Source organism: Brachionichthys hirsutus, chromosome 3 (assembly GCF_040956055.1).
Source record: "Brachionichthys hirsutus isolate HB-005 chromosome 3, CSIRO-AGI_Bhir_v1, whole genome shotgun sequence".
Classification (NCBI taxonomy): domain Eukaryota; kingdom Metazoa; phylum Chordata; class Actinopteri; order Lophiiformes; family Brachionichthyidae; genus Brachionichthys; species Brachionichthys hirsutus.
In genome coordinates, this window is record NC_090899.1 from 3,942,612 (window position 1) to 3,967,426 (window position 24,815).

Sequence of the window (24,815 nt, forward strand, 5' to 3'; positions counted from 1 at the left end):
AGTGGACTGAAAAAAGGTTGCAAAATAAACAACTGTGAAACGTAGACGGTGGAGCCAAAGTGTGATTGGCTTACACGCTGCAATAATTTATAGAACACTGACACGATAGGGCAATAATGAAAGGAAACTGTCACTTCAACGTTAGTTGTGTGGGTCAGAGGTGGTTCATAGAATAGCGTATGGGGAACATAATGATGTGACCTTCAGACCTGATAGAGGAGGGAGGCAGCAGGTAGAAGCACAAACAGTAGCAATAAGATTCCCTCAGCTGCCAGGATCCTGTTTTTGGTCTTTTCACTGAGGTTGATCGTCTTCCCCAGCGGTTCTAGCCAGACAAACAAGGTTCACAAGTGTAGTATTTGGTTTTACTTGTGTACTGTAATAGCTGTATAGTGTAAGTAAATTATAGTAACATTTGAATGAGGCTTTTTTTTTTTTTTTTTTAGAAAATAAAAGTTGCTTTGTAAATGTAAATGTATAAGAAGAAACCCCTTGTTGCATAACGTTCGGTATAAAAAACACCATCTTACAAAATGCATGAATAAAGAAATATTAAGCTCAGCGTAATGGTAGTCGTAAACTAATGCAGGTTTATCTAACACATTATCCCAGAGCAATTTATTGGTTGCACCAGCTCCAATCTTTATTTAATGGAATTATGATGGACAATGGCTTTTCAGTGCCACGAAGGCCTCCCTACATTAGTTTTATTGCAACTTGAGCTAATCCTTGTGCTTTTTGAATTAAAGCAGACCGTAATGGATCCATCCTGATGAGTGTAAATCATGTGCATCCACGATGCCGCTAACACAGCTCTTGGGTGGACTACGGCTAACAGGATTTACGGCTTATTGGCTTATGTTCACACACACACACACACACCCACTAGCCGTTCCTACCATCACACAGACACGCATAAGACTACTCACTGTAGACCTGCATGTAGGTGCCGTGTGTGAAAAGGTGGACCTCATTACTCTTCAGGAAGCACTGGTACAGCCCGGAGTCATTCAGCTGGACTGATTTGAAGGACAGGGTGCCACACAGGGTGTCAGACTCTCTTCTGTCTCCTATTGTCACAAGATCTGAAGCGTTCACACTTTCTGGCACCCGGATCACATTGACATCTTGAGCACGTATTACCCATATGGATTCCAGTGACAAATTGGTGGCGTAGCAGCAATCCAGTGCAGCAGAGTCACCGAGCCGCACCCTGACATAGGGCCTGTCTGCCTTTAAGTTCACCTCATGCTGAGCCTCAACCACTGTGCAGGGAGCAACCATTATATCACGGTGTTAAATATTTGTGCATTATTTAAACATCAGTGAAGAATGCAGCCTCAGATGTAGCACAGTAGCGTCTCCCTTGAGCCCAGATAAATGGGCTTGGGACCGGCGTAAAACTTTGATACAGCAAATATAGATATATATACTATATAATAGCCTGGGTTGCAATGTCAATGAGTCAAATTGAAAAGCAAAAAACTACATCATCATTAATCACCATCTGCTCCGAGAGGCGATGTGGTTCACTGAAGCAGAACTCAAAAGATGTGCGCAATAATATTACAAAAGTTAAAACCATGTAGAGTTTATACTTAAAGGCTACCATAAAGACAGATATTAGGCCTATTTCAAAATCCAGAAGCTGCATTTTTCACAAATATAATCATTTACATAACTAATGAATATTTCAGATACTATTAAGACAATTTGACTCACCAGCCAGGCTGCAAAGTAAAAATTTGATGACTGTCCACATTGTTTTTAACTACTCAAATCCAGAGAATAATAAAAAAGGAGAAAAAAAAAAAAAGAAAGACTGAAATGCCGTCTTTGATGCTGATCTAATTCTTTACACAGTGCTGGCACCAGGCTTCACTGCTACTACTCTACCACACTGTGATCTTGTTTTTCTGTCAGGATTTATGCTTGAATGAATAAAGACCACACCTCATTTGCAACTGCATTTAATGCAATGCAAGCCTTCATGATAAAAAATGTGGTTTCCTTTATATTGTATACGGCAGTTAAAGGAATATACAGATACAGAACTTTTATTAATGTGGGATCATAGTAATGTGGCAAACTAAATTCACCATTAACCCCAAACTAAGAGCTTATAAGTCATTTTGATGTAGCAACTGGCTCAACTAGAAAATGACAAAACTGTAATTTATTTCCCCAATTTATTAAAAAATGAAAAAAAAACAAAGCGTACCAAAACTTTTCTGAAGTATACATCTTTAAAGAGCCTCTTATACAAAAAAAATCAAAAGCCAAATACACAGTATAGTTTTTGCACATTCTTTGTTTATAGGTAAAACACATGGAAGATGCCAAAATGATAAGGAGCAATGTTTTTTCTATTGTGGCTGGATGCATCGGCAGAGAGCTACAATTAAATAGTTGTCATAGCGGTGGTCACAAGAACAGAATCCTGGGATGATCTCTCACTCTCAGGCCTGTTCTCGTTTGCAGGCTTCAGACCCCATAATGAATTATAACTCAGCAAGGTACCACTATATAAATATACATAGACTGCATGAAGAAAAGCATGTGGAGGAGGGTGTGTCTGAGAAATGCCTCTAATATTCTTTCAGCCAGTGAGTGAATATTTGACTGTAAGCTGGCGTGAACTCAGTTCTGCTGATCACTGCGTAGTGAAATTGAAATGTTTAAAATATCACCTGGTTGAGATGATTTAACTGTGTCCGTTAGCTGGATAGCCACAGTGCAGAGCAGGTGTAAACCGTAACAAACATTTTGCAAGAATTGTTAAATTCAATCATTTTACAGACAAGTCCTGTTGCTTTCAGTGAGATGGTCAAATACATAATACTTAGTAAAAAGCTTGCCTGAAAAACAGCTTTTTTAAACAACCGTCCCAACCATTTAAGTAAATCAAACCAAACACATTAGATATGGTAAAACAGTGTCATGGGAAAACATGATCATGCCATCACAAGTGAATGTGCTTTCAAAAGGTCTGTGTGTGTATGTGTGTGTGGCTGATAAGATTAAACTGAAACAGGAGAGGCTAATTCATACATTCATGTGCAGTTTCTATGGGAGCGATGGCAGCAATGTCTAAACACAAACTTATTTCAGCACTTTGTTTCACTCCGTAGACTAATGGCAGCATCAGTTGCATAAATTCATTGCGAGTTTCATTAAGATCAAAGAGGGTGTCGAAAATGTGGCAAGAGAATTGAGAACGCATTTCAAGAAGACAGCACAACCGTGTTACATGTGAAAATGGCGTGTAAGGAATCACAGATCTTTTAGATCACAGATTCTGTTTGGGTGTGGTTAAAAATAAAAGACCAGAACAATCCTACATTCTTCATATCAGCATTTACCTGCATAATTATCAGAAGCAAATACATTTTCTTTTTATTCAAAACCAATGCTTCATTTTATGCGTTTCAACATCCCTTAAGAGGAAAAGCAGCTTGCAGACTTCAGGGCTACACTACTGAGCCCCCCCCCCCCCCCCCCCCCCAGATACAGATGTAGCACGTCATTAAGAAAAATTACAGCTCGTATGAGGATCTAACGGTGCTTTGGATTGTCTTTGGTCCTGTGTGCATGGCCTCTACTTAGAATAATTCTACCATCACAATTATAATTACAATCAGCTGTTGAATAAAATACAACATTGAGTTTACTACCTGACACAAATATCACAACAAGGGAAGAAACGAATTTTTAATACTACATGTACATGGGAATCTAATGTTGTATAATACAATTTATAACCCCATCTGGTGGCAGAAACTATGCTGGCATTGAGTGACTTTTGTGAAAACTGCTGAAAGCACCTGGCAGTGTGTGTGTGTGTGTGTGTGTGTACATGTTTTATTCAATAAACACATTTTTTCTACTAATTTCCTGGTTATGGCTCAAACTGGGCTAAATTACCAGCCCAACAACATCTAGAACTCACTCCTCTCCTACATGCCTCTTCTTCACCCCTTACCGTTGTCACTGTTACACATTAAACATCAACCTCCTTGTGCTTTATTGTTTGTCTCTAACGAATGACTCCATCTCCTTTTTTTTGGGGGGGGTGGGGGCGTGTGCTGTAGCAGTTTCACTCACTCACCCAGCAGAGGAATAAATAAAAGTAGCAAATACATCAAGTCTCCAGTATTAACAGCATGATTATCTATAGTTCCACTATATATATATAAATGTTTCAATGTGACCTAATAACTCTAAGAACCCTCAAAATAAGCAGGGGCTGAATAAAAAAAGAAAGAAACGTAACACACATACACACACTTTCTTGCATGCAATTTGTTTCATGAAAGAGCGGCTGGCAAGGTGAAGCTCCGGTGCTCAAAAAACACCATGATAAATTTAGCAGAAACAGTGTAGATTTAACTTGTTGTGATCAGATAAAAGTGCATCTCTGTGGTGCTCTGATATAAACTGGAAATAATACATCAGCAGTAGTATTTTATTACATCTTCAAATGCTACATTAGCCTATCAAGGCTTCTACCTGATGTAATAACTGACCTAGCAGGCAAACACGTGTTCTCCTTTGATATCGACGGTAATGCAACATATTTTCGAGCGTGCATGCCCCTAGTGTGCGCATGTGTGTTACACCAGATTGCAATTATTACATTTTCTTAGGGAGCATTTCTCACAGCAAAAAATATTGCTTAAGTTTGTTTATTTTTGGGAGCTCTCTGCAAAACCAACACCCTACTATACACCCTAAAGTAGGATGGCGTTTGATTTTCTTTCTTTCTTTGTATACCTCTCTACCAAGCATGCGCACAAACAGACACACGCTCACACTTTCCACATCCCATCACTGAACCACTGCACCGTGCATGAAGCCATCTAATGCAGCAACGTTCCAAGCATGAGGGTTCAGGAAAATCCAGGAAAGCCTTTGAAAGCGACTCTTCCAAACCAGCGGCAGTAAAAAATCTAAACAGAACAAAAGACGTGAAATTAATTAGATTAATGATCAACAGTGCGTATTTTCCACTGGGTGATGGGACTCGTTCAAACTCCCTATTTTAGTTCCTAATTCTCTCATCACAGTTCAGTTGAATTACGGACTATTTTTGCCCTGAGATTTGTATCTTAGGCTACACATGCGCAACCATAATTACGGTAATTAATTTAATATCCAGATCAGTGTTCTCACCTAGTGACCAGCAGGCGGTGTGATGGTGTTTTACTGAAAGTTACCCCCCTCCAGTGAAAACTTGGACAGGGCCTCTTGCAGCTTGTGGTGCTCCTCTTCTACAGTCTACAACACATAAAATCAATATTAGCTTACGGACGGAGGACAGACACATGCATTCCAAACCCCTCGCTCAGTCAGACACAAATACACTTCAACCTCCACCTCTTATCATCCTCTCTTCGTCTCCCTGGCTGCTTCTGTGACACATCCCATTGCAAGCTCTGGACGTAATAGCCATTTTCAGAAAAGTCCAATTTCACAAGGCAATTTTCAGCCAAGCAATAACAGGAGCGGTTAAAAGGCTATTCTATTCTCCAGTTTCTCTTTCGTGCCATTTTGGCCCTATTTTTCCAAAGTATACCACATCACACTCCTTACTTAAGTTATCCTCGGTGAAATACTTGATGTCCAACTGGCTCCCCTCTTTTGTTACGACTCTCACTTTGATCTACGCCTGTCATACTTCCAGCACAGTATCATTCTCTACACGCTCATCTTTCTGTCCGTTCACCTCCACACACCTGTAGTCTCTTGAGCTGTTCCTGCAGACTGTGAAGCCTCCTGCACACTTCCTCCATTCGCTCCTGGGACAGCACCAGGGGGGCACTGATACTCCCGTCCTCCTCTCTCTTTGTCCCTTGTTTTTTACAGGAGTTATCATCTTCCTCTTCTGCCCCCCTCTCTGTTGTCTGGATTTCTTCTGTGGGTGGAAAGATTGGATTTAGTTAAAACCCCATATTTAAAACAAATAGGTTTATGTGCATATTTGTTGACATCCACTTTAAACTGCCACTGAAGGAGAGACTTCTCCTTGGGGTCCGCAAACAACAGAACATGTGAAGACATATCCATAACATGTAAAGAAGACCATCAAAATGAATCAACTTGCATTGTATTGGGGTTATTTAGTTTTTAATTTGTGTTAAGATTACTGTTTGTGAGACTTCCTGGTCACAAAGTTATGTTGCTTTTTGATGAATTTGGTAACCTCACACCCCCTCGTTGGTGGGGGGGGGGGGATAAAAACAAGCTTCATGCTGCACCACCAACCTACTGGCTCTAGCTTCATATTTATCTTACAGCTGTGGGCGTGGTATCAATCTTTACATCTCCTCTCTACCAGAATGGGAACAAGCCTACGGCCTACCCGTTGACTGGCAGCTATCCATTTCTTGGCGTGCCCTTTCTGATTGCTCCGCTCCATTTTCTTCATCGTGCTGGGAGTCTTCCGATAGACTTATGCTGCCGACCAACAGCCTTTTCAGTGACATGACTGGGAAAAGAGACAGAATCAGTGGTTTCAATAGAAGGACAGATAAACGATTAAGAAAGTAAGAAAAAAAATCATCCGTACACTGTATGTATAAGGAATACTCTCATTCACCTTCATCCAAAGCACTATTGGCCACCTTCTCCTGATCACTGTTGGAGTGGCCTATCAAGTCGAAGCCTTTGTCTGACAGGAAATCAATCAGCCTGTGCCTTGGGTCTGAAGATTTGTCATCCGTTAAGCTGTCCTTATCTCGATCTGTGGTCAGACACAACACTCAATTTTGGCGCCGGCTTACAAGAATGTTTTACTATAACACATTTTGACTACTTATTACGTGATGGACTGATAAAACTGCAATCTCACCGTCGCTGCTTTTCAAACCGCCGTTCTCCGTTGGGCTCAAAGGGGCAGTCAGTCTGAAGGAGCAGGGACAAAAGAAATGAGACTGGTGAACTTTGACAGGTGATGTAAATATCCTGCTATTTCAACAGAAGCATACGCGGAGGGGCTGAAGGGAGCTCCTCCACTTCCAGGAGGCAGCGTCAACCTCATGGGTGCTCCGCTCTTCTTCAGATCATCCAGTGTTGATTTTATTATCTCAGTCCAGCTGGAAACACAGACAGGTTGGTTTACAATCTATCCTGTCTGAAACAAACGTGATCATTTTGTGCATTTTGCTCCGATACCTACATTTTCCTCTCGCCAACAGACTGAGCCACCAGTTCATAGATCTGAGCCCCGCTGTCCCAGGTAAAAATAACATAGAAGGCCTTTCGATCTGACAGAACAGGGGGAAAACAGCAATCAGGAGGCTGAATGGATGTAACCGTGCTCACCTGCGAAAACACTGCGTGCGACTGACCTGTGGCCACCTCACGCAAGAAGACCGAGTCCAGCTTGATAATGGGACTCAGCATTTGCTTGCCCTCCTGTGCAGCAATGTTACTCTTGCTTTGGCATTTCAGGACCATCTTGTCATCCTGCTTCTGCAGAAGCACCAGCAGATCCCCAAGCAACACACACTGCACCTCTGAGATGACAGCAAAGGAGAAAGGAATGGCATTGGACATGGAGGTCTGCTGGGTTTTCATAGGTAATCTTCTTCCATGAATGAGCTCATGCTTTTATTTTACATTTGAATTTATCCACGCATTTCCATCTGAGGCCTCTAAAACCTATGAAATTAACTGCTTGTAATTTTGTGATAATTTTTTATTTTATTCTCTTCTTTATTGTGTTTACTTATTCATTCAGGTGGCAAACAGCTGCATGAGATCACTCATATAGGAATAACTAAAGTTGAAGTGTGGTTTGGTAATTGAATTAAACTGGATATAAAATAGGGAAGTCAGGGGAACAGTAAAACCTAACAGAAAAACAAAACACTTGCAACGCAGCTGGGTTTCTAATGGAAAAGGGAAATGAAAGTAGAAAAATTTGAAACCACAACCCTTCCGGGAAACACAGCTCTTTGTTGCATCTACAAAATGTAAGTTAAAACCATCGTGCAAAACAAAGGCCGCATTTCAGCAACATTCAGAAACACTGCAGATTAAGGATTTAGCTCATCAGAAATAGTAAATCATTCATGTCCAATCCTGCTGGCTAAAAAGGGGACAGATCCTTAGTTACCAACACATCTAGGGATCATCCAAGTGTCTCAAATGAGCTTGGCATGAGGAACATTTAACGTTCAATTTAGTCCCCTCCCCAAAAAATGTAAAAATTAAATGTACATGTTTACCAATTGCCTTCTCCTTTGTGACTTTCCAGGTGAGAGTACCTTCATAAAGCATCGTCTTTTGAGTCAGATCGATATTCTAAAAAAAAAAAAAAGAGGGAGATACTTTCTTGTAACAAAGATTCCAAAATAACAAATATATCCATTGCAAAAGTGCATGCAGAGAAATATTGAGATATTACCTTATACTCGGTATAAAGCTCATTACTAGGTTTGAGCCCCGATGTGTCTAATCTGCGTTGGTAGTCCTTCAGAGTCTAAGAACAAAGAGATGGGTAAAGGGCGTAATCACAGGGCAGATAGAGGACAGACAGAATAAATGGAGGGAAGTCAAACAAGCAGACCTTCAGAGGTCTAAAATAAATGTGCCAGCCTCCAGTTGGTGCTCAATCACTACGAACATAACAGCGAGGCTGAGTGATGGATGGTGTGTTTCTCACCAATAGGTTCTCCATCACTTTGACCTCCTCATTGACATGGTTGAGGATCCTTCTGCAGCACTCTGCGCTCTGCTGGATCCTCTCTTTCTCTGTCGGGTCCTCTGTGGAGCGACAGAACACACAGATGAGGAGAATTCAGCTTTCACAGAGGCGCAAAATAAAAATCCATGGATGGCAAATGTACACGAAAACACGAGACAGACGGCTATTGATTTCTGAGGTGTTTTCGCTGCCGTTAGGTCAGTTGCGCAAATATTGCCCACATTTATCAAGTGTTCTGATGTAGACTGGCATATATGGTTTAAAACATGACCATATAATGTAACTCCGAATTTACACAAACACATAACTCATCATGTGACTGTCAAAAGAAATTAAATGCAAGCCCATTTATCAGATTGATCTAATGATCCAAAATGACAAGCAGGAATGCTTGAAGTATGATTTTCGCGCTTCACACGCGTCAAACAGACCAACCTGTGCTCTTGGCAATATTTTCCAGCAACAGCGGGTATTTGGTCAGTCTCTGCATCTCTATGGGGATGATGTCCTTGAGTTGCAGCCTGCGGCACTGGGGTTTGCTCTCTGCTTCCTGGGATTGAAACAGGCACACACACACACGGATTAAAAATGAGAAATCATGAGCCCATGTATGGGGCCACCCACGATAAATCTGTGTGTGTGTAGGTGGTACCTGAATGAATGCGTTAAAGCGTGGCTCTTTCTTCTGCTTGCTCTTGATCTGGTCCAAGGCCCACGACTGGTGACTGCAGAACCGAGCTGTCAACTTTTGGAACCAGTCCCCCTCCGTGCCCCCAAACTAGAGCACAAACGCGTGCAAATGAACACAGCAAGCTTCAAGAAGAGCAAGCAAGGCAAAAAACGATGCACAGACAGACAAAGAGCTGTAGTAACAATTGACAGCTAATATGATGGGGTCGTTATTACTGCCAATGTTTGACTTGGGTAATAAAACGGGAAACTGAGGGGGGAAACTTCATGGTTTGAACATTTTTGCTTAACATCTTCTCTTCCTCCCTCGGGTTTAAAATCCATTTAATAAACAACAAAGAATCAATCCCAAACCACAAATATTTCTAATTAAAAATGAATATATATATATTTTTGGATTTTTGTCAAATTCTATACATTTCAACACTTTTCAACTTTATTTTCAAACAATGGGAATTTCAATTAGTAGCACACTCAATAAGAAATTGTGAAAAAAGCAAGGACCACGGACTCACTCTGTTGAGCACCGTCGTGCTGACGGATTTGACAATGAAGTTGTCATCCAAGCGTAGTTTCTTCAGGTTCTCGTAGAAGTTATCTGGATTTACAGGCAGACAAAAATCAAACCATTTTCCATTTGTGTAATTCCTTTTCACACACAAAGAACTTGTTCTCTGTCATGGGCAGTAAAAAACATGATTTCTGTATTATCTTTATAATATTGTCCGGTTATCACGTGTCAGACAGCTAAGCTCTATCACTAATGATGACACTCACAGTGCATTTCAATAATTTCATCCAGGTTGGGGAAGATGGTGGCCAGCTCTGTGTTGTTCAGAAGCGCCTCTTGCTCCAAAGGTTTAGAGAAGATCATCTGAAGGACACTTAACATCCTCGCGTGGGCGTGTTCCGTCGCAAACAATTCTGAGAGGAGAAAAGGGGTAAAACGCAAAATAAGAAGCAGACCCGAAAAGGAAAGTCTTCAGTGCAGCCTGGTTTTACCGGCACACGTCCTTCATGCCTCCTTTTCCTCACCATTGATGACCTCCTGCCTCTTTGTCTCCTTCTTGCTGAGACTAGACAGGGCTTCAGGGGAGGCCAGCTCCCTCCAGTTGGGGGGGTCATGCTCAAACTCTAGGAGGCGAGGATCCATTTCCTCAAGCTGTGGGGAAGGGCTTGTCGGGGAGAGGCTGGGACCTTCAGGAACTAGAACTGGGCTGTCGAAACTGAGGAATGTAGGATGTGAGAGAGTGATCCGTTTAGACTGGGGACTAAAACGAGAAAACACAAAAGTCATGAAAGGAACCAACACGTGATGGGCTTTTTTTTTAAATTATAACATGAATGAATTAACTCAACCTCCATGATGACATGCCATTTTACGGGTAAATATACAGAGACATTGTTGGATTCATTCTTGGAATCTGCTCTCTTTACTCAGGATGCTTCACTGTGTAGGATCCTGAGTAAGTGCAACCGACTGTGTTGTCGATTTACAGTCCATTAACAGCGAGGAAACCAAGTCTTAATAAAGGGCAGGCATCTAATTGTGTCCAATGGTCAACACTGACCTAACTCAATAATCGTTCCCTTGTCAGGCCTCTCACTGAAAGCGAGACAGGTATTCAACTGCTACTCAATGCCCGTCTGTCACAGCACAAGCCAACTATTCAAGGCAGATTCGTCAATAAAGAGTCACTAAACCTCTCGGAGAAATTGATTCCTAATTTTAGTTTGCGTCTAGAGGACACAATGGACCCTTTAAGAAAAATGACTTGCACACACAAAAATATATTTAAAGATCTGCTGAAAGCAGTTCAAACGCCATCAGGAATGGCGCGGTCGACCTAGTTCTCCTATCAGCGTTTGACAGCCTGTCCCTGCTGTGCATCCGTTACACCAGAGAAGCATTAAAAGGGGGGGGGGGGGGGTTGTCCATCTTACGGATGGAGGTGGTGGGGGGTGAGCAGGGCAGGTGTTGCTGCTGTGGCAGATGGCGGCTGGAGGTCAACATCACTACGGGAGCGAGACTGTTTGGCCCGGGAAGAGCCGCGGCGTCGGGAGGAGTGCCGATCCATGCGGGCACTCTCGCTACGCCCAATTTTGCGACTGTAGGGAGGGAAGGTGGGGGGGGAAGGGGTGAGAAAAGAAAGGCACAGAAAAAAAAAGAAAGAGTGTAGTGACAAAATCGAAGAAAGGAAGTGGGTAAAAGAAAATAAAAAGAGGTCACATGGAGGAGAAGTGACGTGTAAGAAAGAAGGAGACAAAGTTATGTCATAGGAAGTCCAGAGGTTAAGAGAAGATTTCAATAAGATACAGAAAGAATGAAATTTCTTGACTATACATGTCATTCGACATGCCTATAATGAAACGTAGCGCATGCCTCACACACTGTAAACATGGCTGTACTTGCTGACACTTCATTTTCCTATACTGAAAGCTAATGTAAAGAACACTCATGCATTTCTCCTACATCATTTCTATAGTTACAAAGGTTCTCTTGATCCACACGACGTGCATTCACACCAACTTTAAACAACCCAACCGATCTGAACCATCAAGTTCACTCTTTCACAAGCAGTTACGGCATACTTAGCCATGAAGTGTGTGTTTTGTGTGGCCTGTCTGCGTGGGAGTGTGTGTGCACGTGTGATCAGTGTCAAGTCTGAAGAATGTCCGTGACTCTGTCAAGGCGCTGACACCCACCTTGTCTTCCGTCTGAAAAAACACGGGGACACCACATCGTTACACGCCTTGCCTTTAATTAACACAACCAGTGCAACAACCATAAAAGCATGCATGCATTCACACCCCAACAGGAGAAAAACCAAAAACAGCTTTAAACCACCATCGGTGTAGAGCATGCCAAATACGATGCGCCAAAAGCCCCCCCCCCGGCAAAACATGTAACGGGCACACAATGTTGAGACAAGCAGGACAGAGACCGGGCCACAACAGACGGAGACACCCTGAGAAGCACGGGGTACAAACATTACAGGATATAGACTCAACTAGCAGCGGCGTGAAGAACAACTGCTTAGTCTAAACCAGCTGCAGACTAAGTTGCTAATCGTCACATGTTTTAAAGCTTTAGGCAAAATAGCATCATTTCTGCATCTCATTTCCGGCTTAAATTCCAAAACCCTTTTACCAGGAAGATGGCTGCTTTGAAAGGCTCGTGTATAATCAGCATCATGTAACCATAACAACTACGAATCGCTCACGATTTTATTATGTTCGCATAATGACAATAAAGTATCTTGAATCTTGAATGCCTGCGTGTCTCGAAGGAATCGCCAGTGTATGGCAACAAAAAGTGCAACAAAGCCCTGTCCCCCCCCCAAAAAAAGGAAATGCACAACTGGAGACGTACACAAGAAATAAGAGCAAAGGAATAATGTGACGGGATGTTTTTAAGAAGAAAAAAGGGAGGCGTGAAGGAAGGAAAAAAGGCAGAGGGATGGAAGGGAAGGCTGGGTCGGACGTCACCTGGTGAGGGTCCTTTTCAAAACTGTAGGCTCTGCTAGCTAGCGAGCAACAGGCAGCGGGACAAAAGCTAGCAACACAGCAGGGACAGACTGCCGGGGGAGCTTTACCACACTCCCCCAGCCGGAGCAGCTCACAGACATTTCAGTCCCCCCCCCCTCCTGGTCACCGGATCATATAAAATGTTTAACCACACAGTCCAATCCCGGAGTCATGCTCTTAATGGTTCACTGTGCTTCAGCGATCATTACTCTTTCTGGATGCGCTTGGTTTTATTTATTTATTTATTTATTTATTATTATTTTTTTACAATCGCTCTCTCTCCTCCCGCTCACCTCTCTTTGTCCAGATTTTCTTCCATGGGTACATCACTGGGTGTGAAGGGCTCCCCGACTGCAGGCCCTCCTACCAGACAAACGGGGGACACATCGCCCCCATCTGTAAGGCTCGGGGGTTCTAAGCGATTGTTTGAGACGCCTGGAGGATTGAGGGCGAGAAAAATCAAATATGCCGTGAATTACAATCATTCTACTTCTACGGAAATGAAGCCACGTGCAAAATACCAAACAGATATATTGCATTTATTAAAGTTCTTTAATGTCACTTGAATTACTAAGACATGTCTTGAGTGAGTGCACCAACTATTGAATAATAGATTTAAGTTAGTTATATACTGAAAAAAAACATTTGTCAATCACTGACAAATCAGATGCAAACTAAAGTATACATTAAACTCTTTAATGCTAACTTTTTGTCTATTATGAATGAATACCAGCTGTGTCATAATGATTTCTCAATACCTTTTAATTTAAACTCTGGCGAACGCTCTTAGCTCACCATCAATGTTCGAGGACTCAGGGATGCTGGTGTTGCTGATGCTGTTGCCCGAGCCATCGCTGATCTCTAACCCGGGCACAGAAGCCGGGTTCACACTGGAACTGGACTTCTTGCTCGGCGCAGATGGGGCTGCAGGGTCGGTCAAGGAGCCTCTGCCAGGTGTCAAACTCTTACGCTCGCTATTGACTTTCTCCTTTTCCGCTGAAGAGGGTGAAGAGTGCGCACACGTTTACAGAATTCTGTTGCTGACAAAACGGGTACAAAACATGACCCAGAAGCACGTCCAGTCATTGAAACGGGCGAGGACGACTGACCAAGAGAGAGACAGACAAATAGACGGGAGAAGGCGGTGAAATCAGGGTCTCTTGTGGTCAATGTGAGGGTTAGTTTGGTGGAGGAGAACGCCAACAACCCCACATAGGAGAAAACGTGCGCATTGGGCGTGATTATCGGGCAATCAGTACGACTAACTCTTCAAACAACCCCACCCAAACACCCATATCCTCTACCAGTTTGATTTAGGACATGCAAACATGCTTATGGGTTCATTAGTAGGGATGTGACGATACTACAGATAAAAAGCAACTCTGGACGACTTGTACCTTCAGGCTCCGTTTTAGGTTTGACCTCAGCTGTAACAGGAAAGAAGGGCAGGACAACGTGTTCTCACAAGCAGGTCATTCACGGGTCGGAACGTGTCAAGAGACGACATACAGGGCAGCGTCAAACAGAATGACATTTATGTGGGATATTTATAGATTATTCATACTTCTAAATATAATTAAAAAAACAATTAGTTACAGCAGAGCTCATTGGCAGATACTTACTGTTGCCTGCGATCCAGCTGGGGATGCCGGGAAACACCCCTCTGGGTTTGCCTTTGGTGGATTCCTCCTTCTTATTCTGCAAAGATAACAGCCAGGGAGTAAGATCGAAACACGCCAAATCTATGGGCTGAAATAACTGATTAACAGAACTTTAACTTACCTTCACTAGTTGTCTCCTGAAGAAGCCTCCCTTGGACTTCTTACTGTCGACCGTCCTGGTTTTGACCCCAAGGTGCTTCATGTAGAAGGCCACAGCTGTGAAGATGGATTGGCTACGACAGAAGCAGCAGGATTAACATTCATATTTTCATGATTCACATTACACTGTTTCCCCCCACCCCCCTCCCTTTCAGATGCATCTGTCCAATATATATATTTTATATTACTGTACACATTAATGTAAAAAACATTTTTTTTTACATTGGTGTGTTTACAACGTATCTGGTGTCACAGCTGATGAGGATGTGACAGTGTGAATGAGAGAAGACTAGGACGATGGGGACATGAAGGAAAGTGGCAAAAAGAAACCGAGGAGCTGGACATGTCCAGAAAGGGAGGAGCTGACAAGAGAAGGGTGGAGAGAAAGATAAACAAAGGAGTGATCAAGGGAAAAGAGGGGCGTTCAAAGACAAAAAAAACAACAACTAAAGGAGGAGTCTACGGGGATGTGCACACAACGACTGTCTGGCATCACCAGTTTTTTTATACAGAGCATATTGTTTGAATAATTGAAGGCGACACAAAGATCTTCAATCAGGAAAACATATCAATGAAAAGCTAAAGCTAATAATGACAAGGTTGAACCCAATCAAGAAGCAGATTAAAAAGATACCCTTATTGGCAAGAGGGATTGCACAAACTCAAATGAAAAAGCCGCTGTCATTAACAATAGAGACACACGTGAGCAAGAATGGTTTGACACTGGTTGAAAGTACAAATCACAAAAATAAGCACTCAAATGCAAGTTAGGCAAAGATTTTTAACATTTGTTGAAAAAACTTACCATTTTTCCTCGTCAGAGACGATTGTCGGTCTGAGAAAGAAGAGACGAGTGTCAGAAAAGTGTGCTGGAAGAATACTAAAGCAAAAGCAAACTTACGCATCCTGCAGAAATAAATTCACCTCTTCCTTTTAAGTAGCATTTTTCCATTCTCTGTCTCGGCTTATTATTAAGTGTGTTTTGGGCCGGTGGAATCGGAAGTGAATCCGCTTTTTCTGATCCAACTCAAAGCTGACTGTTGTGTTATTGTGGTCCGAGCAGAAGCTATTGAGCATATTCAAAAATGCACAAACAAAAAAAGAAAAGAAAGAAAAAAGCTCAAGAAAGTAAAATCTGCATGAAAATCTGTTCCTTTGTTTTGTCTGCTGTACGGCCTCCAACTAACTTCAAAAGTTAATCTGCTTTGGTTTGTCTCTCAGCGTCATCTGCAGAGTCAGAAATGATCCAGCACAGCGGAAATGTCTCTTTATCCCAGTTGCTGTCTGATGCAACACACAGGCAAGACTGTGGAGATTGGAAAACCCACGTTTTGTTACGATTTTAGCGGTTGGGCGGGGTCGCCCCGGGATTTCCCTGCATAATCCAATCGAATGAAAGCTTGCCTCATTTCTCATCACCGGAGAGACCAATGACAGCAGCAGGGGCGAGTCAGCATGTTGGGGTTGGGGAAGTGGGGGCAGACTGAAGAGAGTAAGCTGAATGAAGGGTCTTTGCACTGGAGATAGAGACCCAACAGCTTGATAGTAACTGAGTGGGACAAAAGCTGAACGATCCGCTCCTTGAGACGGACTGCTTTGCCGTCTCGCCGTTCCTCTTCCACTGACGGCACAGTTGTATCCACGGGATGGGCGAATCTTCTTTTTCTCCGCTCTCCTGACACGATGAAGTCTGGCAGTCTTCTATCCTCCTCCCCGGCGTCGCTCGCCGTACTTTGTGCAGAGGAAGTCGGCCACAGGCAGAGGCTAGATTAACTCAACCCCAGATCTCTTCTCTCTCCCTTTATTAACCACGTCCAGGGTGGGAGCTACCCAGCGTCCCTTTCTCGCCTCAACTCTTCTGCACTCTGAATACACCATTCCTCCCTTCAGTTGGCAAAGCGCCACGGGAGAGCCTTCCTGCCAGCGTGGCACTGCTGACTCCATTTCTTTCCTTTCTGCCACTTAATTTCCTCCTTGCCCTATTGCGCTGTCTTCCAATCCTCCTCTGCGTCTCTGGTCCAGTGAACTTCATTTTCTCTAGCTCCTCTCGCATGTGCCTCTGTGTGCTTTGCATTTGATTGGTTATATACACCACTAATGTTGAATATAACCAGAATGGAACTTTGGTGGGCGGAAAAAAAGTGCAGTGCAGACTTATCAAAGAGAAAAATTATGTTCCCAGCTTAGCGCAGAGAAGCAGTTAATGCAGCTCACGTTTCTTTTTTCTTTCCCCTGAATAATCAAATCTGAATCACTGATTTTCCACGGTGACCAAATATTGACCCCAAATTGAGCCGATTTAAATAACTGAATTGTCAGTTTCCCGAAAAAGAAATGCTTTTAACTTGAATTCACTGAAGCAAGATGCGCCACGACAGATCCTTGCAAAAAAAACAATTGAACATCCGGAAATGTTCAAACTCATTTCTGTTCTGTAGTTGGTAGACAATAATACCAGCAGGATAAACAACAAATCGTTCTAGTAATGTCTGAGTACTTATTCTGGGGGGAGGGGGGGGGGGGGGGTGCTTACTGCGTCTCCGACATCTTGTCCAGCAGGTTCTCAGCTACAGACTTCTCCTTCATCTCCATTGGGATGCGGTCGGTGGGATAGTGGCTCTCCACATCGATGAGCTCAGCCTCGTTAGGGGTCATACCCATCATCCTCTTCTGCCTGTGTCAGACAAGAAGAGGGCTGCTCAGTGCATTATTCAGGAGGCTGCCGAACACAAACATTTACAGTTCACAAAGCAAGCCGATTCCTGTCGGTACTTTTGCATCTTTTTATGCTTGATTTACTGAATACATTGCATTTTATTTCCCAGCACACTCCGATTTCCTGTGAATCACAGAAACAAAAGAGAATGGGATCAATAACAACTTGTGTATAATATTCCCATTTTTCCACAACGATATTCTTCTTTCACAGTCTCATGCAAGCGTAGCTGTAATTGTCAGGAAGCGAAAGCCTTTCTTGACTAACAGCAGACAAGCTGTGAACATATATTAAAAGTAGTCTAAATCTGCATTGGCCTGAGGTTTCAATATAGTGGACAGGTACGGTGAGCAGCTACAGGGCATGGAAGGTAAAAGTTTAACACATCAAAATCGGGCAAGGCTTGCCTTTTTCTTTTAAGCTCAACAAAGATTATTATCTGTTTTACAAGAATGAAAGAAATCTGCTTGTTAAGTTTCAGGTTTTTTTATTACAGAGTATCATAAATAAATCGACTGACAATCAGTAACAAGTATAGTTGCTTGGTTAATACATGCATAAAGGCAGATATTTTAATTTTTACTATGTTAGAGAGAAAAACATTGACTATTCCCTTAAGGTTTTTTTTATTCCAATCAACCATCATAAAATAATTATGATAATGTCGCTAAATAAAACTGTGCATTTAGCTTGTTTTGTATTTAATTGACTCCCCAAACCTTGAAGATAATTACTGAGACAGAGTTGTTGACTCGTTCAGAGTCGATGTTCTCACCTGAAATCGTCCAGCTGTTTGGCCACTTCAGCTGCCTGCTGGGCCTGAACATCCTGAGCATATCGTCTTTGGGTGTCCTCAGAGAGCAGATCTGGACGGGTTCGGTCTTATGGACGAGGGAAGAGGGAAGTAATTAAATGCGTTGTAAAAATACTGGGGTGAACACATAGCAGCAAACAGGATTCTTGATAAATACAGCACGGCAACATTACTCACCCAATTCATACGCTATATTAGGTGGTGTTGCCACTCTGAGAATCTATATCGTGAAGCAAAAGACAAGAGGTGGTTAGGGACAGAAATCTTTTTTTTTTTTTTATAGGTAAATACATTTTAAGATGTACCGGTAAATAATTTAGAACCGAGGTTGAAATCAGATTTATGTGTTGAGCTCCACTTTCCAGTTTCTTATACGCCTTGCTAAAATCAAACTTGAGCAAATGCTGCCAATAATGTCAGGACACAATGTTTGTGGAATTGAAAAGATTTTTATGGCCCGCCCCCTTATCTGGATCCATGCCAGGTTCGTGGCAATCAACTACTTTTAAGAGTGATTGACAAAACAAAATATAATAAAAGCACTATCATGCAACTTTCAAAAAAGAGGAAAAAAATACTAAAAATAGTTTTATCGAGGTGTGCCTAAAAATGGATAACTGTTCTTTTGTTATGTTTGACCCAAGAAGGTAGTGTTAGAGAATACAAAATGGGTGCAGTAGCGTCATGCGGCCACAAGGGGTCATTTAAACATTAGAAATAGAAACAATGACTAGAAAAGGCATTTAGACTGGGGGATATATTTCCCTCTGTCAAGGACATAAAAAGAAACACAGGGGTCAACCTTTAGTCAATGGTTTAGTCAACAGAGTAAAAAAAATAAAAAAGCAAAGCAAGGAGAGAATAATTCCTCTGACAGAATTCACACAATCCTGACAGGAAGTAGTAGGGTCAGACGGCAGACGAAGACAACAAGTTTTGGTGAGGAAATGCATGAAGGCACAGTCAGTGAGGAAAACATAGACAGAATGAATGATGCTACAATGACAGAGCACAAAATGGAATCAGATCTTGCAATCAGAATTGCTTCCCTTCCTGCTATTCTGTGTTTTTTTGCGGGGTGGCATGCTACTTACTGCACCCTTGTCCAAGAAAGTGTTGTTGAACTCAACAAATAGTTTCTTGGTCTCTTTGGCACTGAGGTTCCTGAAGAGGTCAGCGTGGAGGTAACACAGCTGGGATGGGAGAGGCAAACGGGAAGATCAGTGACTGGATCACGAGTATTGTGTCTGTTAATGCAGTATCGAAAGCTTCTGATCCATCTTGGATACACAGTTAACAGAGTATTTTCATCATCAACAGTTTGATCCTTGAACGTCAAGAAGACCCCAATAAATGAGCAAAGAGCTATTAATAACTGAGATAAATTGGGTTTGTGTTCATGACAGAATCACTGTCATTTAAGTCACAATTATGCACTGTATGGGGGTGGGGGGGGGGGGTATCGGAACTGTGGGATGTGTAACAGTACCTGGGTCGGTCACGGTGTCTGCATGCGGAACAAAGGGGACAGGACAGGCACGCTTTATATCAGCACTGACACACATACACACACAGGGGCAAGTCTTTCTGTGCACACTGGTAAAAAGACATGGGGGGTTTATTTACTGTTGCATGTGTTTCACAAAAGCTGCATCTCTTCCGATGTCATGATCGTTCAGCTTTCTTGTACACCTGTACATATGTACCGTCTTACACGACACATGGCTAAAGCACATCCCGAGAAGACGCAATTACAGCAGGTGTAGTTCTCACCAGGGGAGCGGGGTCAAACTGTAGAATGACGTGCTGTATGAAGACCAGCAGGTGGGTCGGGTGATACTTCAGCAGCTCTATACCGTTGAAGTGCGTGCATTGGTCATCTACCACCTGGAGGAGAAGGAGAACAAAAGTAGAGACCAAAGTGGACCGAAAGCCGAGAGGTGACGACAGCGGCGCCATTTTATTTACTCACATCGGTGAGATCATTTTCAAAATCCTCATCCTCCGCCCCGATGATGCTCATGGCTGGGTTAGAGCACTGAGCCCCAAACACGCCCTGCTATGGTGGTACCGAGAGAGGGAGGAAGAAAACAAGACAATTAGCAAACAATACGTGCTACCCTTTGAACTGGTAGGGCACCTCTTTGAAATCCTGAGTTCCCTGCTGAGAAGTGCCAGACAGTGAGACAGGATTAGTGTTTAGACACAATTAACTTCACAAAACAACTTCAAGAGGAAAGAGGAAAAATGTCTCGGAAGCCAATCACACCTCCTTAAGTTTGATGCTTCGCAAGAATCTTCTTGAATAATCATCTTTAAGGTCGCAAAGCAAAGAAATATAGAGCTACGGGAGAGTTAATACCTTTGACAAACTTTAGGATAATGGCTGACAAATCTTTCAGGATTTACTTTTGTACAGCTTAGCCAATTGCCTCTTGAAATAAAAAAATGAGCCAAACGGGAAGGCGATACTGAAGAACGTAATAAAAATGTTAATGAAGCAATTGAAATGTTTTTAACGATTGTTCTCACTAAAATAATCTGGAATTAAAGACATTTTTCAAGCTTTGCCTTTGAAATGCATGAAAAGGGAGAAGAAAAAAAAGCATCATACTGGGCAACCAACTTTACCACCACCATTTAAACCCTACACCACTTCCCCTGAATGCATGCACACACACACACACACACACACACACACACACACAATGCATTCGGTCCTCTGAAGGCTGCAGACCAGAAGACGCTACCAGGGAACACCCAAACACACACACGCACGTGAAAATCCCAAAAGCTTTAGCTGCACGTTTACCATTGTCCATTTCGTCACTGGACTAATGTGAGGGCAGAGGGCAAGAACAGAACAGAACCAAAGAGGCACTGAGTAAGAACCAAGCGCATCCAGTTTGCGCTGCACAGGAAGAAAAGGTCTAGAGAATCTTTTTTATTTCACCACTATGAAGCAAATCTCAGCGGAGAATGGCTTTGTGGCAACGTTGATGTCATAAAATGATTTAATTTGTGCTTAATCCACTTAACAGGCAAGAAATTCCACAAGTGACTAAACTCAGTTTTATCTGGCTCTATAAATGACAAGTGACATGAATTTAAATTTATGATAATCAGTCATCTATTATAAGTGTGGCTAGTGCGATGCGGTTTTTAGTACCATGGGATAGGGCTTTAACCTTTACTGTCTATTACACATGACAACTGGATCAGGATTTAATTTAATTAAAAGTAACTTCTGAGCCTCAAGTGTCTTTCTGGCAAACAAATTACTTTTTGTGTCAATAAAATTGTATTTTTTTTGTGCTTGTTTGCACATTCACGAAGTGAGGCTAATCACACGAATACATCTGTCTGGCCGTGCAGATAAGTACAAACTGAAAAAAGAAAAATCATTTAGCGGTTAGAGTTTATGAGGAAATTGGAAATGTGTACGCAATCTCAATTTGTGTGTGTGTGTGTGTGTGTGTGTGTTTTGTGTGTGCGGCGCGATAAAGTCAAGGCGAGCTACTGCAAAGAGAAACAGAGAGAAGCAAAGCTTTTAGTCAGAGAGAGAAAGAGTGAGAGTGTGTGAAGCCGACAGACATACTGTGTTCATTCACGGCCGTATCCAGTGGGCCGGGGGTTGAGAAAGGCCAGTTTTGGATCAACATGCGTGGGGGGGGGGGTAGCCAAACAGAGGCACTTGGAAACACGACACACACACACACACACATACGGACACAGCTTCCCTTTTTCCCCCACACACTCCTCACCAAAACCGTCCAACACCACCTTAACTCGACATCTGTGAAGTCATCACATGATGTCATCGATACCGACGCGTCATGCAGATACATTTATCTGTTTCCTGGTGGAAAGACAAAATGCTGCACTGTGCAAAAAACCTGTCTTCCTGTAAACAGTGTCTCCAATAAATAGCTTTTCCTTATTATTTTAGAACCCCCACCCACTCAAGGAGGTTATGTTCTCACCGGTGTCGGGGTGACTCTTGTAGTAGGATTACACAAAAACTGCTGGGTGGCCTTTCATGATTCCCGGTAGGAGGGTTGGGCATTTCCATCTATTATATGTAAAGCACCTGACGGACTTTGATGACATTGTCAGAAACGCTGATCGAGATAAATCGGGTTGCTAGGACACTTCAATAGCACGTGACTTCTTGGAAACTCGACTCCAATTTTGATTACAAAAGGGCAGTTGCGCATCGTTTGGAGGTACGACTTTAACATCGCGCACCCTCCTGGGACGTCAGCTTTAAATCTATTTAAATGTTTCACGTTTTAGTCCGTTATTTAGTATTCTCCTTCCAAACCAGTCGCCTGTCAGACTTAAAGTATGCTTGTAAAACACCCGTCTCCCATTCATTTCGGCCCCTACTGGGTGATGACAGCTTCCTCATCACAGGAGATGCCGGGGGCCCTTATTATTGTTACGTCTCAAGTTCATATCGGAGTCGCTGTAATAAATACTCAGCGATAAATTGGAGCGGGTTCGGGAAAGCTAATTGTGGCTACTCGCAGGGAAGCGAGCAAGGTCGGCACAGCTCTCCACTTAAAGAGAACAGAAGGGCAGGAAGAATGAGCGCTTCCGCCGTTCCAGGAGGAGCCATGGAGGTGCTCGACATTCCAGTTCCAGCGTGTGGTGCACTTCAGACGACAGATGGGGATAGTCTGAGTACCAGCAGCAGCCCTTCATCTCCGTTAATACACGATAGCCTGTATAAGCTGGGGGGGGGGGCATCTTTAAGGTCTGACAGAGACGTGGCTCTGGGAGAAAGAAAAGACAATCAGAAGACAGTATTTGAACAGATGCTTCCCCGATTCTCCTATAAGTCAGCAGCTGACCCCCACCCCGTCCTCCCCGCCTTCCTCCCATCACATTCCAGAACTAACCAAGTGTCAGGTGGCATCAATCCAATGATACCCATCAGGCGTGCGCGCCTTTGTGGGTGTGTTATGTGTGTGTGTGTTAAGACTGAGCACATATGTGGGAGGGAACCATTCCTACGCTGTTGTAGTGTGCGCGTGTGTGCTATATGACAAATGGTCTGTACCGCGGCATTCCTCTCCAGGTCGAGCAGGCTGAGCTCTATTACTGTCCATCAACAAAAGACAAACCAGCACCTGTTTCTAGAACCTTCTAGAACATTTAGACGAAGTAGCAGCACAGTTTAGCGCTTCATATTTCCACCAGGTCACACAGAGGTTAGAGCGGCAGCCTAGCAAAATGACCAAGTCACCGTTCCATCAGCTCACGCGCCCCCCACACTCACCGTGACACTGTTTAAACAATTTGCAGGTTTAGTGTAAACCCCCCCCCCCACACACCGGGAAGAGTGGAGTCGAACTGTGACCTCACCCCAAAGTGGGCGTCCTCAGGGTCCATACTGCAAACCAGTGGGGCCCACACCTGTCAGTGGGTGACTGTCGGAGGGGAGGGTGACACGTTTGGCGGGCTAAGAGACAGTTTTTCATGTATGCATGGAGTTCAAGAGTAGAAACCACAAGGCGTTGAGCAGAAGACATCGTGCTCGTAGAGTCAGTCACAGGCAGGTTCACGTCACACATCACGTCAATTTAGAAGTAAAAGCTCTTATTTTTCACATTTTGCTTTCCTTGCATAATCGCATGTGCCGAGTGACGTCATCCTCAGCCGGCGCCAACGGCGTGGTCAAACTAAGCCGGAGGGGAGCGATGACAACAACAACGGCGATCGGCAGTTGTTCAAAACCTGCTCGCGAACAGCTGACAAAGTTCGGCCCGTTCCTCCAGAACTAAATGTCAGGCCTGCCTTCGCTACCGGTGCATCCCGCTGTAATTTGAATACCCTGAATTACCGTGCCGGTCAAATGTGACGAAGTTTGTGGTCGGTGATGCAAATGATTCAGGAGGAAGCGTAGGTTCACTTTAGAGCGAAACCTGTAATTATGAAAGTGATCTGTCAGGATGGCCAAATTTTATCTGATAAAAAAAAAAAAAAAAACACACACACACATTGGTATTGAAAAATGAGACATGTAATGGGAATGTAACCAGTGCTTATTGATCCGCTGAATGAGCGCGTTACTCTTCTGTTGCACATCAGTTCCTGTATTATCCATTTTCTCCTTCATTCAATGAAATGAATGTCCACAATACAGACAAAGAAAGCAAATGTTGACCTGCATACATACTGAACACAAGCAAACAACGCTGGATTTGATCTTTAGGCATGACAACAGAGACATTGCTGCACACACTAGATGAGTGGCAAAGTCCACACCTTACCATATGGGCAGTAATATGCATCACTTTTATCCCCACTCTTGTCGCAATAATGCTCATTTGAAGTCTGACATCACTGGTAGCATGAGACCACACCCCCCTTAAGTGATGCAGGAAGTAGGTAGAGGTGATATGAACATTCAACCAAGTGAGGACAGGCAAACTTTTCATTCCATTGGTTTTAAGTCACTCTTTAAAAGCAATCGGGAATAATTTTGCTCTGGTAGTAAAAAAAAAAATAAGAGAACGTGGTCAACAGTTC

The 24,815-nt window shown here is 43.0% G+C and overlaps 2 protein-coding genes and 1 long non-coding RNA gene across 3 annotated transcripts in view; 1 reads left to right on the forward strand and 2 right to left on the reverse strand.

The window, feature by feature from the left end:
* cd79a (CD79a molecule, immunoglobulin-associated alpha) overlaps window positions 1-1,762 on the reverse strand; it is a 2,294-nt gene extending 532 nt beyond the window's left edge. The window contains exons 1-3 of the mRNA XM_068760344.1: window positions 1,723-1,762; window positions 930-1,265; window positions 210-325 (exon numbers count right to left, since the gene is read on the reverse strand). Coding sequence (XP_068616445.1) covers window positions 210-325; window positions 930-1,265; window positions 1,723-1,762 — 492 coding nt within the window. The remainder of the gene's footprint in view (window positions 1-209; window positions 326-929; window positions 1,266-1,722) is intronic.
* The window catches only part of LOC137910793 (uncharacterized), an 8,328-nt gene extending 1,258 nt beyond the window's left edge, over window positions 1-7,070 (forward strand). The window contains exon 3 of the long non-coding RNA XR_011106078.1: window positions 6,979-7,070. This is a non-coding gene — a long non-coding RNA (uncharacterized lncRNA). The remainder of the gene's footprint in view (window positions 1-6,978) is intronic.
* On the reverse strand, window positions 3,524-23,714 carry arhgef1 (Rho guanine nucleotide exchange factor (GEF) 1). Its single transcript, XM_068760342.1, has 32 exons — window positions 23,649-23,714; window positions 20,251-20,337; window positions 20,052-20,165; window positions 19,373-19,471; window positions 18,456-18,498; window positions 18,240-18,345; window positions 17,282-17,422; window positions 15,554-15,583; window positions 14,711-14,822; window positions 14,551-14,626; window positions 14,326-14,355; window positions 13,724-13,924; window positions 13,222-13,363; window positions 12,107-12,118; window positions 11,345-11,509; window positions 10,436-10,626; window positions 10,178-10,324; window positions 9,916-9,998; window positions 9,363-9,488; window positions 9,146-9,260; window positions 8,669-8,769; window positions 8,411-8,485; window positions 8,232-8,307; window positions 7,350-7,517; window positions 7,178-7,265; window positions 6,987-7,094; window positions 6,851-6,903; window positions 6,599-6,742; window positions 6,362-6,487; window positions 5,736-5,914; window positions 5,173-5,277; window positions 3,524-4,949 (listed from the first exon to the last, which is right to left on the reverse strand). Exons 1-31 carry the CDS (start codon window positions 23,673-23,675, stop codon window positions 5,203-5,205), a joined length of 3,240 nt encoding a protein of 1,079 aa, XP_068616443.1. The 5' UTR covers window positions 23,676-23,714; the 3' UTR covers window positions 3,524-4,949; window positions 5,173-5,202.
* Between the last annotated feature and the right edge of the window lie 1,101 nt (window positions 23,715-24,815).